This window comes from Sarcophilus harrisii, chromosome 4 (assembly GCF_902635505.1).
Source record: "Sarcophilus harrisii chromosome 4, mSarHar1.11, whole genome shotgun sequence".
NCBI lineage: Eukaryota > Metazoa > Chordata > Mammalia > Dasyuromorphia > Dasyuridae > Sarcophilus > Sarcophilus harrisii.
Window position 1 is genome coordinate 270,808,608 of NC_045429.1, and position 16,199 is coordinate 270,824,806.

The 16,199-nt window shown below is 36.1% G+C and overlaps 1 protein-coding gene across 1 annotated transcript; it reads left to right on the plus strand.

The window, feature by feature from the left end:
- Nucleotides 1–3,893: 3,893 nt before the first annotated feature.
- Nucleotides 3,894–15,063, plus strand: MRPS10 (mitochondrial ribosomal protein S10). Its single transcript, XM_003769065.3, has 7 exons — nt 3,894–4,052; nt 9,476–9,540; nt 9,638–9,710; nt 11,158–11,297; nt 12,459–12,567; nt 13,442–13,531; nt 13,982–15,063. The coding sequence occupies exons 1-7, from the start codon at nt 3,909–3,911 to the stop codon at nt 14,063–14,065; spliced, it is 705 nt and encodes a 234-aa protein (XP_003769113.2). The 5' UTR covers nt 3,894–3,908; the 3' UTR covers nt 14,066–15,063.
- The last annotated feature ends 1,136 nt before the right edge of the window (nt 15,064–16,199 follow it).

Genomic DNA, 16,199 nt, shown 5'->3' on the forward strand with positions numbered 1-16,199 from the left:
CTCTGATCAATAGTGATTTAGAACACCTTTTCTGGATTTAAACATGGAAGTTTCTCAGTAGTTGAACTACTTCAGTGCTGCTGCTTTAAGGTTCTGCAGCTTCAAATTTGTCTTAGGAATTTTTTTCTGTTTTGCTATTATTCCTGCTGCTATTCATGGAGACACATGGCTCCTAGAAAACCTGTGTGGTTGCTTAGCCTCCTTCCAGGGAATCAAATTGTTTCATTTGTTTCTCAGGTTTCTCCTTCTGTCTACAAATAGTCACATTTAAAGGGTGTATACAGCTCAATTGTATAAACTCACTATGAATCACCAGTTTTCAACTATCCATCATCAACATAATATCAACAAGGCAACAAGTATCCTACAGTTAATTTTCCTCCCAACTCCACTAATTCTGTTAGTCATCTTAAGATTCAAAACTTTTGAGTCATCTCCATTTCTTTTATCTAACTAATTCTTATATTCAATTAGTTATTAAGCCTTGTCAATCTATAAACTCTATAACATGTCTCCCATCATCTTTTACTTGTACTACAGTAACGGCTCTGGTGCTTACATCATCCTGACTATGGCTTGTTAGTACTCTTTTTTTCTTTCTGTTTTTACCCTCTATGATTTGAATAGGAAGTTCTGAATTTTTGACTGTCATCCTGAGAGTTTTCTATTAGGGGTTTCTTTCAGGAAATGGCTTTTAGATTCTTTTTATTTTTCCCTTGTCTTCTGGTTCTAATAAATCTGGACACTTGTCATTCATGACTTCCTGACATACGTTACTTGGCTTTTTTTATGTTTATGATTCTTAGATTCAAGTTTGCCAATGATTCTTAGATTATCTTACCTGTTTTCCTAGTGAGCAGCTTTGATAGGAGATAACTATATTTTCTTCTTCCAAATGATATATTTGTAAACCACTTAGCACAATGTTTGGTCTAGAGTAAGCAATAAAAGCTTACTCTCCTTTCTCTTTTTCTCCTTCTCTTTCTTAACTTCATCCCTTTTCCCCTTATTTCCATATTTACAGTTTTAAATTTTTGTTTTAATATTTCTTGTTTCACAGATTCACAGATTTTTGTCTAGTTGGTCTAATTTTCAAGGAGTCTATTACTTTAGTAATATTTTGTACCCCCTTTACTAACTTGCTCATTCTCTTTATACTTCTTTATTCTAGAACTCTTTCTTTCCCATGATTTCCCATAGCACTCTCATTTCTTTATCTATTCTTTTCTGTTGAACTCTCATTTTATTTGTAATATTTTAAAAAAACCTTTTGCTTTGTTTTCTTCCTATTCTATCAGAGCTTATGGTAAATCTGTGTTCTTCAGCCTTTGCTTGTAGATATTGCATAATTATTTTCTTCTTCTGAGTTTGCATCTTGGTTATTTCTAGTCTCAGAATGTTTCTTAACCATCGGTAAAATAAATATCAATAAAAGAAATAGTCACTTTTATTAATTTTCCAGCTCTACTTTTAGAATGGCTTTTGTGTATTATATGGATCTCTGCTACTACTTCCTCCTGTGTACTATAAAAGGAAGGAAGGAAGAAAAAGAAAGAATATTTCTAAAGCACTTCCTACATGTCAGTTGGGGATGTATATGGTGTTTAGGTAGGACTAGCAGCTCTGATTTGAGGGCCAGAAGAACCCCATATGGGATCCTGATGACCTCAAATAACTACCTGCCATCACAGTATTAATATTTCCAGTGTATCCATTCAATTATAGTTTTCCTTTTTTTTTTTTTTTTTAAATCTTGAAACCATCTTCTACACAGTTGCCAACTGGTATTCTTAAAAACAACCCTGATCACATAACTTAAAAATATTCCAGGGCCACTTATTGCTAAATAAATCTAAATATAATCTAAAGTTCTCTATTTGATCTGGATCCCACCTACCTTTCTAGTCTTATTCCGTATTATTCCTCTTTGCATATCTCTATTTGAAGATAACTAACCTGTAACTAGTTTCTTTTTTTTTTTTTTTTAATTTAATAGCCTTTTATTTACAGGATATATACATGGGTAACTTTACAGCATTAACAATTGCCAAACCTCTTGTTCCAATTTTTCACCTCTTACCCCCCCCACCCCTTCCCCTAAATGGCAGGATGACCAGTAGATGTTAAATATATTAAAATATAACTTAGATACATAATAAGTATACATGACCAAACCGTTATTTTGCTGCTGTAACTAGTTTCTATACAGGACATTTAATCTGCTTCTACTTCTCCCCCAGTCCCCAATTTTTGCCCAAGTAACACTGTGTCCCTTCATACTTCAACTTTCCTTCTATAATCCATAATTTCCTTACAATCATAACTCAAATTGATATGGACTTTGATCTTACTCTTTTCCCTTGTCAAGAAGAAGCCCATCTGGCTATTATCAGAATAATCAAGTCCCAGACTATCCTGTTTGTACAGAATGGAACTAGATTTTTTTTTCCTGAGGCAACTGGTGTTGTGACTTGCCCAGGGTCATACATCTAGGAAGTGTTAAGTGTTTGAAGTCACATTTGAACTCAAGTCCTTTAGACTTCAAGGTTAGTGCTCTATCCATGGCACAATCTATCTGCCCTTAAGAATGGAACTCTTTATCAACTTCCATTGTGTATCTCTCTCACCTCTGGGCATTTTTAAACCACCTTTGACCTTCTCTGCTAGTTGCGTTCCATCTGGCTCCTCCTTTATCCTTACCTCTAAATTACCATATTCTTCCCTGAAACCCCCCCTCCCCCAAGCTGTATTTCCCATACATGCAAGAAGTGCCTAGGATGAAGATCTTTGCTAAGTCCTTTCCAAGATTAAGCCCACTACAAGGCATTCTCTCCCTCCTTACTATAGCTAACTGGTTAGTCTGCTAAATTCTTCTATGGATTCAGGCTGCCAGTCAGCGGCATTCCCAGTCCTCATGGGATGGACTTCCAAACTTCTTTCCTTGGCAACCCCAATCCATTTCATCTTTACCCTTCCTACTGTCTATTTTACCTGCTCATTTTGTCTCTAACTTCTCCTAACAAACTACCTCTTGGCAAAGAGAATGGCCACTGTGAATTCATCACGTTTATTTCGAACTAAGAACCGCTTCTCACTTCCTAACCAAATTAGCTTATTGTGTACGTGACCCTAGTCTCAAAGTCCTTTAGCACCGAACCCTGGGAGACCAACGTTCTGAGCTGTGTGAGGGGCAAGAGCGCTCAAGTTTTTCTCCCGGCTCTCTTCCAGCTTTGTGTCCTTCCGGTATTTCCGGCTTTCCTGACTTTCCTTCAGGCTGCGGAAGGAAACAAATCGGGAAAGAAGCCGGCATGGAGAAGCTGGTGGTCTCCGTTATGTCCCACCCTCAGCTTGCCGCACTGGAGACTTAGGAGAGTTTCTCTGGGTGAGGCGTTGGACGCCTTTGGTTGGGCTGCATTCACTTTGCGCCATCTGGCGCACGTACGTGTACCCTTTCTGACTTCTGCGGGGCGGCCAATCGCATAAACGCGTTTCCTTGGTATTCATTGTAGGGTTGAAAGTTGGCTGGAAATGGATCAAGTCTTGGATCTACAGCTTGAAGATCCTTCGATCCCAGTACTGAAAAAAGTCAGCTTCAACCTGACTGGATCTAACGGAATCTAAGAGAGCCAGCCTGGGGCCTGAGAAGAGGAAACGGGCGGCTTTTGCCCCCAACTTCCTGCTTCCTCTCCTGGCGGGAATTAAAGTCTCCCTGGGAAAGAATTAGTTTTTCTCAGGGTCACTGAGCTAATAAAAGTACAAAGCGAAGACTCGCACTCACATCTGGTAACTGAAAGTGATTTTCAAGGGGTTAAACAGAGGGAGAACTTCTCACTAGTCCCGCCCCCTTACGTAAAAACGCCGGGAATCCTGTCTCTATGATCCTTTCATTGAGAACGACTCGAATCTCGATGGACCTTCTTTCCGCTAGAGGAAAACTCTATGGTGACGGGAGACGCCATCCGGCCCCCGGAAGTGACGCACGAGAGAGGCGTCGGGCGGCAAAGATGGCTGCGCGGGCTTCTCTCGCCGTTTTGTGTCGGCGCCTCTGGCAGGTGACCGGGGCGGGAAACTGGGGACCGGGTGGCCCCGTGGCTACCTGGGCTGATCATCGCGTCTCGGGGTTTAAGTCTCTATGTTCTCGGCTTCCACGCTCAGGGCGGATTAGCGGCTGAGGACGTGGTTTGTTCTCGCGGCTCTTTTTGCCCGGCCCTTCCAGCTGCGTGGCCTTTCGGTCTGTGAAATGGGCATAAACTGTCGTCGCTGTAGTTTCCCGCGCACTGATCCGTTCGTTTCATAGAATGGCGGAATTAGGAAGTGGGTTTAGAATGTGGGATCTTAGAACACTTTGGAGCGTAAGAGAATCTAGAATGTCAGCCTAGAGCTCGGAAGCTCACCCTGGAAGGGACTTGTAGCCTAGAATGGGAGAACACAGACTGTATGGCATTGAGCCTAGAACTCGCAGCTTTAGAACCTAGAGTGTCAGAACTGGAAGGAGCAATTTTTTTTATTTAATAGCCTTTTATTTACAGGTTATATGCATGGGTAACTTTACAGCGTTAACAATTGCCAAACCTCTTGTTCCAATTTTTCCCCTCCTTCCCCCCACCTCCCCCTAGATGGCAGGATGACCAGTAGATGCTAAATATATTAAAATATAAATTAGATACACAATAAGTATACATGACCAAACCGTTATTTTGCTGTACAAAAAGAGAATCAGACTCTGAATTATTGTACAATTAGCTTGTGAAGGAAATCAAAGATGCAGGTGGGCATAAATATAGGGACTGGGAATTCAATGTAATGGTTCTTAGTCATCTCCCAGAGTTCTTTCTCTGGGCGTAGCTGGTTCAGTTCATTACTGTTCCATTGGAGATGATTTGGTTGATCTCGTTGCTGAGGATGGCCAGGTCCATCAGAACTGGTCATCATCTAGTATTGTTGTTGAAGTATATAATGATCTCCTGGTCCTGCTCATTTCACTCAGCATCAGTTCGTGTAAGTCTCTCCAGGCCTTTCTGAAATCTTCCTGTTGGTCATTTCTTACAGAACAGTAATATTCCATAATATTCATATACCACAATTTATTCAGCCATTCTCCAACTGATGAGCATCCATTCAGTTGGAAGGAGCAATTGCAGGAGAGGTGACAAATACGTACCAACAAGCTAGGTGTAGGATAAGTAGGATGTTAAGAGAGGTAAGGCATGAGAAGGAAGGTGGCTTGGGAAAAGTTCGCTGTGGAAGATGGGGCTTTCATTGGGACTTAAAGCTAGGATAGGCAGAGGGAGAGCATTCCAGGAATGAGAGACAGCTCTAGCAATTACCTGGAACTGATGTCTTGTTCATGAAACGAGAAAGAGGTCTGTGTCCTTGGATCCAAGAGAATGGATATAGGGAGTAAGGGTGAGAAGGTAGGAGAGGACTGGGTTGTGAAGAATTTTGAATGTCCAATGGAGCATTTTGCATTTGGACTTGAAGACGGTGGGTAGTATCTGAAGTTTATTGAACTTGAGTATGGGTAGCAGAATATCCTAGAATGGGAAAACCCTACAGTGGAATGCTAGAACCTGAGGTTTTTATAATATTTAGTTTAGTGCATAATATAGTTTTCAAATATAGAATGTTAGAGCTGAAAGGAGCTCTGAGTTTTTAGAACAATTCATTTAGAATACAGTATGTTTTAGGATTAAATGTTTGAGATGGAAGGAATTCAGAACTTAGAATGCCAGCTCTGGTCTTTAGAACAGAACTGGAAGGAGCCTTGGAGCCAATAATGTTAGAACATAATGTGAAATAGCAGAGGAGAAAGGAACTTTAGAATATTGAACATAGATCTGGGTGGTACTCGGCTTTATTGGATATCAAAGCTGGAAGGGACTTAGAATATAGACTATTAAAAACAGATGTTAGAGCTTGTAAGGAGCACTGAAACCATCCACTATAATCACTACATTTTATAGGTGAGGAGAGTAAGGGCCAGAAGGAGTGAGTTGATATACATGATTAATAGATGCTAACATTTGACTAGAATTTGGCCTTCTCCAGTCCAGTGTTCTTTCCACTGTATCAGAAAGCACTAAGAAATCTGTAAAGCCTTATGTGAATTTGTTATGGTAATTATAGTTAAGTGAAAGAAGAAAGGAAGAATTAAATATATAGAGCCTGTATTAAGTACTTTAGAAATATCTTGTTTTATCCTTACAATAATAGGTGCTCTTATTATCTCTGTTTTGCAGTTGAGGAAACTGAGAGGAGTTGCCCAGGGACATATAGCTAATGTTTCTGAGACTAAATTTGAACTTGAGTCTTCCTGATTCTAGGACTTTGTTCTCTACCCACTGTGCCACTCTTAAGTGAGTCCATGACTTTCTCTGTGCTTCTTGCAGTCATTCTGTATATCTTGTCCATGTCCTCCCGCAAAATATCCATCCTCCCCTTGGGCTACAGGCTTTTCTCAGTCTGGAAGCTCCTATGAGAAAGGCACTATGTTGAATGGTTTCATTTCTACCAAGGCAGAAATGAAATGGGCATTGGCCTTGAGCTTACACTTAACTGAGGGTAAAAATGGATTCAAGACTTTTTATATGTTGTGAATATCAGTTTTTCCCTCTGTTAATGCTAATTTTGATTACATGACTGATCGGCTTTTTTAAAAAGGTATTGAATATCTGTTCAATACACAATGTCAATAACTAACTCATAGTGCATTGAAAAAAAGCATTGGATTTGGAGTCAGAAGATGTGGATTCCAATTCTGTCTTTACTCTGTACTAATTAATAATTTTGGGCAAGTTATTTGACCCTTCTGGGCCTCAGTTTCCTAATCTGTAAAGTTGAGAGGGTTGGATTAAGGTCCTTTCCAACTCTAAATCAATTATCCTGTGAATCCTTTGATACTTTTGATCAGTCTTTTCTTTTAAATACTTTATTCTCTAGGTTTTTTAGGACACCACTCTACTTCTGACTGTCAACTGTGGTCTCCTTTATAGAATCCACTAACTTTCACCAGAGCTTTGTTCTGGGCCTTCCTTTACTTTTATTCTCTACTTTTAATATTCTTCTCCTGAGTTTATCAGTGTCCAGGGATTTAAATACCATCTTTATGCTAGTAATTTTTTTTTTTTTTTTTTTGCTGAGGCAGTTGGGTGACTTGCCCAGGGTCACACAGTTAGGAAGTGTTAAGTGTCTGAGGTTATATTTGAACTCAGGTCCTCTTGATTTCAGGGTTGGTTCTCTATCCACTGTACCACCTAGCTGTCCCTATGCTGATGAATATTAGAGAGTCTGGATGACTGCATTTTGAGGGATATTATGAGGGAATTTTTTATCAAATGGGAATTAAATTAGATTAGGTTCCTTTAAGCCCTAAATTTTGATCCTCTGAGGTTGCTCTAAGTATAATGCCAGAGAAACTGAGGCAAGATAGAGATTAGAGAGTTTTAATATTTTATTTGAATTTCTGAGAGGCAGAAATTGTCTGGGGGGCAGATCAGAATCCATTCTTCTCCCAAGACTAAATTGAACTTTTGTCTCAAAGAATTCAGCATCAAATGTGAGATTCCAATGATTTTTACATGGCTCTAGTGATCAGGGGAGACAAAGGCAAAGAGTGGAGTCTGAACAGTGGTGAGCGTGAATTTCCAGAAACACACCATAAATCCAGTTCTGAAGGTTGGAGGATGAGGACCAGAATTTCTGATACATTGGGAGTGAAAGGGGTAGTCAAACTAGAGACAGAAAGTCTGGAGCAAGCGATAAAGCTTACATATCTCTAAGTAAGTTATATGCAATTTATAGCTCTATGGAATGCTAATGGTCAGGGTTTCCAGCCCTAATTATCTCAGTCCTAATGGTTAGGAAGGAGGTTTGCAACCAGGGGGATTGGGGCAGAACAATTTAGGGAAACTGAGGCAGGACAATAAAAGGAAACTGTGGCACAACATAAGTTTTGTGATTCAGTGAGATCATCCTCAGCTCCTGAGTTCTTTATTATTCAGTCTTTTTTGGTTTTGTCAAAACAAAATTTTTTAATGCTAAGGGGCAGCTAGATGGCGTAGTGGATAAAGCACCAGCTCTGAAGTCGGGAGCACCTGAGTTCAACTGTTCAGAAAGGAATTATTTTATTAAATGTTTTAGAATTTTCATTTCAAATCTATAAATTTTAAAGTTTATGAGTTTGATATTGCTGAATTATAGCAGTGTTCAGTTAAATATGTATTTTGTTTAACTATAATTCAAATTATAGAAACTGCGAAGCTAACACTGGCCAGTCAATGTCATTTAGCATCAGCAAGTCAAAAAGAACTAAGTGATGACATGTTTAACCATTATCAGATTGCTTGCTGCCTTGGGGAATGGATAGGAAGGGAGAAAAATTTGGAACACAAAATCTTAAAAAATGAATGCTGAAAACTATTTTTACATGTATTTAGAAAAACAAAATACTATTTAAAAAAAAAAAAGGAATTAAGTGCTGAACGCATTATGCCTCTCCTCAAAGAATAAGTACAATATAAAGTAAGTACAAATTTATGTACAAAATACAATGCATATTTTTGAAGGGGGTTGAGGAAGAGTCCTAGCAGCTGGGTGAACCTGGAGAGACTTCATGAAGAAGGTGTGGCTTGAACAGAGATTTGAAGGAAATGAAGCAATCTAAAAGGGAAAAGTGGCCAGTCCAACAAAAACCTGGAAATGAAGAATGTGTACTGGGAACAAGCCATTTTGGGCTCAGAGAATAAAACAATAATAAAGAAGAGTAGATTGAAGAGGTTTACAAGCTTACAGAGTAGTTCCTATTGGATCCTGATAGCTTTTCATTGTTACCATGGATAAATACTCTTACTGCTATCTTATTCAGAATTTTTGTCCCAGAGGCACCTTTTATTCTTTATGATTATATACATTCTAGATTCAAGTCCTGTCTGAAACATACACTGACCTTATGACTTTGGGCAAATCAGTGACCTCTTCAACTCCTTGAAAATGTAAAATTGTAAATCAATTGTTAATCTATATTGGTAGAAGGTGTTTATTCCCTGGTAATTCCAGACAATTGAAGATGAAATCATAGATAAAAGCAAATGTGTATGTATATAGATGTATATATTTACATACATATATACAGAGAGGGAGAATCTAAATATTTTGAATTATTTTTGACTCCACCATTTCCTTGTTTTCAAAGAGATCTTTCTTGGCATCTTGAAGTTTTCATATGCTATTAGACATGTTTTTTCCCTTGGCCTTTATGTAAAAAGTAAGAGGGAAAAGAGTGGGGATTAAGGGGTAAAAAATGTGCAGTTTTTGGATTTTTGTAACTAGGAGAGGACCTACTCTGAAGAAATGTTTGTGTTTATGCACAACTTATTTTACAGGAGCTGTGAGGAAGTGTCTTATAAAGATATTTTAAAAGTAGCTTTTCTTAACATTTTTTTATATTTGAAACTAATATCTTGTAATTTTTTTTAAGAGTCCTGGGATCTTTTCTCCAAGCCATCCTAAGAACATTACTACAAAGAGAGATGGTTTTCTTCTGTAAGTATAACAATCAGTAATTCTTGTTTGGACAACAAAGCAGCCAGTTAAATATACATTACTCAGTCTTTTTGGTTTTTGTGTCTTTCACATTTAGGAACACCCATTTGAAATGGGTACAGTTTTCAAGCTTGCATATGGATGTCAGGAGTGGTATAGACAAACCTAAGGTATGTATTCCACATTTACACCATTTATATGTTGATTCTAGAAAGAGGACAGAAAAACGTATTTATCTTATGTTTCATTTGGGATCATTTGCGCAATTGTGTAGCCAGACCTTTAGAAGTCAGAAATTTTTAGGATGATTGCAGTTGCAGGGAATAAAGTATTCTGTGAAATGCATTGATATATTGTGTATTCATTCAGTCATTCTGGGAAGAAGGGTGCCATTTAAGTGCCTTGAGAGAATAGTTCACATTTACTTAAGGCAATTTTTTAAATCAGAAAGGTGTTATTAGTGCCACTTGAGAGATGAAGAGCTCAAGGCAATAGTATAAAACCAGAGTACGAAAGTATAGAATTAAGAAGTGATGAGTCAAGACTTGAACTTAGTCCAGTCTTCCCAAATCTAGCACTTTTTACCACACTGTGACATAATAGTCTCTGCAGGATTTCTACTAATTCCACTATTCTTAATTTAGTATAAAGTAATCAGTAAAGTACTTTTTGCCATTATTTAGCACGGCAGAATAATAAGCAGTAAGTCATATCATTTTGGTGGAAAGTGGCATTCTCTCTGCTTTGAAAGTATATATACTCATCTTGAGAACATTTTTATTTAAATAAAGTATTCTGCACCACTTAAGTGTTGATCATTTACAACAGTGAAGAAGTGAGTATTGGAATAGAAATGACAAATTCCCGTTTCCTGTTCCTGCCCTGGCACATCAGTCCCTGCCCCCTTAAAAGCTTTGTTAAAACTAAAAACCAGTATCAGCTGAATAGCATCTACAATGGCAGAAACTTAATTTTTGCACTTTGGAATTTGTATGTAAATTATTGTTTTGGAATAAAAAGATCATATTTTGGAAGTGAAATAAGATGAGTGTCATTGGATAAACACTTGAGGAAAAAAAAAATTGATTTTCCTCAAGAAGATGACCTAGAAATATTAAGGTGGCAGAATGGGAACAATTACATATAATGTCATAATTCTTTAGCTAAAAATGAGGAACTATTGTAGGTTAGAGTTCAAAGGTTAGATTACATATATAGGAAGGTCTAAGAAAGAATTATTTATTCCTTTGATATTGCTTGTTTACTAAAATTGTGAATAAAAGATATTTCATAAATTACTTTGTAAATTCTTTCCAACTACATAGATGTTCTGATGATATGGGGCATCCCCTCTTTGGTAGTGCTGAAATTCTCTGACACTTAATAGTTTATATGTTTGGTGAAATAAGAATGATTAAGACAATTTGTAATATCGTTCATTGTCATTTCTCTTCTTTCCCCTTGGCTAATTGCAATTATACAAAGAGCAGGAATGATGTGCTAATTTCAGTACTTAATAAATAAACTTTCAGCAGTAAATAAATAAATTAAAAAATAAAAGTAATAAGGAGGTATGATGTAATTATTTTTATTTCCTTCTTTATTATTTAACTTTAGATCTCCATTTCTGATGAACCAGATACATTATATAAGTGCCTATCAGTTTTGGTAAAAAGCCATGATAAAGCTGTATTGGATAGTTATGAATACTTTGCTGTACTTGCTGCTAAAGAACTTGGTATCTCCATTAAAAAGGTGTAAGTATCTTTTCACTAATAATGTTCTCTGCAATATCATAAGAGTTTTCTAGACCATGGAAAGGGTATTATAGTTTTACATTCTTTAATTGGGAAAGAAATTCTAAATAATTTAGGACAAGGGATTTAGGATTATCATCTTGAATAGGCATGGTGAACTTTTTTGCCCACTAAATGTCAACGATAGTCTCAAGGTGACTTTCTGTGACCTTTTTACCACTGAGGAGGGGTTAAGTAGAACAGTTTTGTATCTTTACCTGCTTTGTTGGATACAAAATTAGACCTTTTGGGGTGTTTAGCAAATATTGTCCAGCCAAGAACAGTAAGAGCCTATATATTTTATGTTCTGTTTTATAGAGGTAGGACCTAGATCTGTGATTACACGGCATAGGGAAATCCTTGATGAGCAAATGTCCTCTATGCAGTTCAGTACCTGTTCGGTAACTTATCATGTGAAAGAGTTGCTTAGAGCTTGAAAGATTAAGTAATTTTCCCATTGTCACACCACCAGTATGTGTCAGAGCTGGGACTTAAACTCAGGTGTTCCTAGTTCTGAGATGGGCTCTCCTTTTATACAAAATGTAAAAGGGAATGGTATATTTAGACATTTATGTTTGCTATCTTTCCTAAAATTTGCAAAATCATATAGAGCTAAATGCTGTTATCTATGTGATTTTCTATTTATTTGTTTGTTTGTTTGTTTGTTTGTTTGCTGAGGCGATTGGGGTTAAATGACTTACCCAGGGTCACACAGCTAGGAAGTGTTAAATGTCTGAGACTAGATTTGAACTCAGGTCCTCCTGACTTCAGGGCTGGTGCTCTATCCACTGTGGCACCTAGTTACCCTAAATGCTGTTATCTAACACATTGATTTGACCCTATACTTTGCATGGATCCAGACTATAAAGCCAAATCGCACTAAATTTGTTTTTTTTTTTAGATTGAATATTAGCATTGGTGAAAGTGAATTTTGAATGAGATAGATGCTTAATTGCATAGGAAAATGTTCCATTGTTATATCTTATTTGGGCATGCACACTGATGTAGCAGTTGTAGTTACAAATAGCAGGGTTAACAAATAGAAACCCCAAAGCTATGTACCATGTATTGAAGTTGATTTATGATTTTAATATCTTAAGTGCTTTGACTTATTTTTTTTAGACATGAACCTCCAAGGAAAATGGAACGTCTTACTCTTCTCAAATCAGTACACATTTTCAAGAAGCACAGAGTTCAGTATGAAATGAGGACATATTACAGATGTTTAGAGGTCAGTTGATTTCAGACTGGAAATCTAAGACTACTTATTTGAAGGGTCCCATATTTTGTGTGATGGCATATTATGGTATTTTAAATATTGAATAAGCTTGTTTATTTTTCAGCCAGTCTCAGCTCTTTGACTTAAAGGTAGAAAACCTCATTGGTATGAATAAATGACACATTAGGTTCATTAAACTCTTAACTTTATTTAGAAATTTGTCTTGTCCAAGAACTAACAGTTTTGATGGCCATATTGCAAATGACAGTGGCATTTTAATAGTTTCCTTCAAAATCTCTAGCTCTTTTACATTAAGATTAGTATGATCAATGCCTTTTTGTAAATTTACAACATACCAGCTGGTGGGAACAACAGGCTAGAGAACACATTATTTAATCTGAATATTTTTGGCATGTTCAATAAATTCAACTTAATCCCACAATTATTAATTAAGCTTGGGAATTTTACTCAATCTTACTTTTGTGTCTTTCACATTTAGCAGCACATCTACTGTTTGCTAGCCATTGTGTGATATGGAAGATTAAATAAATCCCTGTTCTTTTTTAAATTTACAGTCTAGTGAAAAAATTTAAAAAAAATTTTTTTTAGAAATAATCTTATTTATATGGTTTTTTTTTCCTATTAAGATTTATGTATTATAAGATCTGATTTTTAGTCTAGGCTCCACCATTAACTAGTTGTTTAACTTAAAGCAGGTCATTTCCCTTCTGTGGACTTAAGTTTCCTCTTTTGCAAGATGAGGAAGTTGGACTAGATTATTTCTATGGTCCCTTAGACATTCTATAATTCAAAGTCTGTGTAAATTAATTCATTGTGTATCATAATGCTTTAATAGATTATAGACTGATTTTTGTTTTTCTTTTAGTTACAACATTTAACTGGGAGTACAGCAGATGTCTATTTGGAATATATCCAACGAAACCTACCTGAAGGCGTAGCCATGGAAGTAAAAAAGGTATGATTCCCTTATCTGAGAGAAAATTGTAAATTAGAACATTGACATTTTGAACTTGCCAAATCAGTAGAAATGATGATTTTTGGTGAGGAGAAAGTGGAGGGGAAAGAGGAAGGGAGTAATAGATACAGGTAGTTAAGTAAATCCTTCATCCCAATCCCTGTCCAATACCATAAGGAGAAGCAGAACATAGACCTGTCTTTGCCACCCCAAGCTTCTTGACTCTCCCATCTTTAAAGAAGTTGTTGATGGACAGGAGGAATGTGGATTAGGAGGTTATGATGGTACTTTTTCCCATAGTCTTAATCCATAACTTTCAAGGTCTGTGGAAAAGTAGAGGAAATTTTGTAGAGTCAGTTTAGAAGCCACATTTGTGGCTAGTGACTTACTGTTAAAAGTCATATCATATGGTCTATTTACTTGATGAAATAGCTTTTATTTTCTTTGCAGACCAGATTAGAACAGTTACCAGAACATATCAAGGAACCACTTTGGGAAAAGGTGGGAGAGGAAGAAAAAGCAAGCAGAGCATGAAGATAATCTCTCTACATCTGGTTTTAAAATGTACACATCCATGTCACAAATGATTATCTGCTTTTTTCTTGATATTAAGAAATTTAACTTTGGTGGAGTGAACTACAGTGTAAAGGCATCTTTTAAAATTATTCATAGCCTTTATTATCTCAGGTCCTGCTTTTAGGTCATTGAGCAAACTTTTTAAACTCTTGCACAATAAAAGTTATGTTAAAATTTATAGTAGATGTTAATTCGGTACCACTGATTGACTGACATTTGAATGAAATCTGTTCATTTAAAAATAAGTATATTGTTTGGATTTTTTTCTTTTTTCAACTGTTGAGAAAGTAATAAGCACTTTTATTATTTTAATTGTGAAGCATTGTCCTTTTTTTGATAGAGGCCAATAATATAGAATTATATGTTCAGGAGGAATTGGTCTATTATTGTCACTGCTAGTTGGTGTCTTACTGAGGTCCAGAGTAGGAAACATCTTATCTAAGATCACATAGGTAGTTATTGTTCAGGTCACTGAGATATATCATGACTCCTGTCCAGTTCTCTTTCTGTGCTTTAATTTATTATTTTAATCATTATTTTACTTTGGCATCCTGCTAAGGTATTGTCAGATTTTTAAATTTTGGGTTGCTTGATTCAGACTCAATTCTTTAAAAATTAGGATTTAGTTTGAGTTAATAAAATAATCATATTTGTAATATTCTTAAAGGATTAAGGGTGAAAATGTGATAGTGTTGCCATGGGTTGCAATAAATGTTGCTTTATAATTCAAATTCCAAACTTTTTTTACATGGGCTATGTAGTAGTGACATGTGAGTTCTCAGGAAAGTAGACACTGCATTTATTTTCTCATTAAGCATTCATTACATTGTTTGCTTTGATAGGTGCTGTGGAAGATGTAAAATAAAGAAGAGTAAGATGAGTGGTAGAAAGAAAGTTAGGGTTTTATATATCACCTCTTGTTTTTACATTAATTGTATTAAATGTTTTTATAACTACTTAGTACAGTGTTTTGTATATATCAAGATCATTTCCTTTAGTGCAAAAAAAATGCTTAGTACTTTTTATAAATGGATTCACTTTGGAGATGAATTCATTTTCCTATTGATTCAACAAATACGTGCTATGTTATTTGCTAATATTTGCTAACATTTATTATATTAGATATTGAGTTAGAGGTCCATGGGGGTGGTAATGATGTAATGACCCAAGCCCATTATTCAGGAAGGTTATAGTTTAGTAATTATAACATCTACAACATACATTTTGTTTTGTGAATTGGAATATTAGTTCTTTCCCCACCTTGGTACCAAATATCACTGCTTTAGTAACATTTTTAAAAATACAAATAGAATTACAGTATATGGAAAAGATAAATACAGTAACTTTCTGTTTCTTGATCTCTGCTAGCTTCTAGCCAGCTTGATAGTTTCTGTCATTCACAAGTATTCCAATCAGAAGTTTAAGTGTAGAAACAGTTCTTGCTACCAGAAGCTAGTTAAGCAATTATTAAAGATAAAAGAGACTCTTAGTTAAAACAAGCTGGAATGTACTGGGGAATTGAGCCCACTATAGCTATTTTTTGGTAACACAAAGCAAAAAAATTTGACTGATTTCTTTGACTTCAGACTGAAATAATAATTGCAAAAACAAAAATAAAACATGGATATACACACACACATTTTTGTGGGCAGCTAGTTGATCTAGTGAATAGACAACTGGGCTTGGAATCAAGAACTACTTAGTTCAAATCTGATCTAGACACCAGTATGTGACTCTATGTAAGTTACTTAACCTTTTTGCCTCAGTTTCCTCATGTCTAAAATGGGAATAACAATACCGACTTCTTGGTTTTGTAAAGATTGTAAAATATTTAGCATAATACTTAGCATAATTCCTGGCACATTGTAGGGCTTATATAAATGTTAGCTATTATTATGTTTATGTATGTGAGTGTTTTTATACACACAGAGCCAAGTCCTAATCAGAATAATAGAGTGATGAATTCCCTTAAAGTGGTTTCATTCTTCAAGTTGAACCTGTGTATAACAAACATGCACACATACACCCTTTAGGTTTTCTGTTTTTTCAAATATAATGCCAACTGCTACATCATAACTTTTTTAGGTCTAGA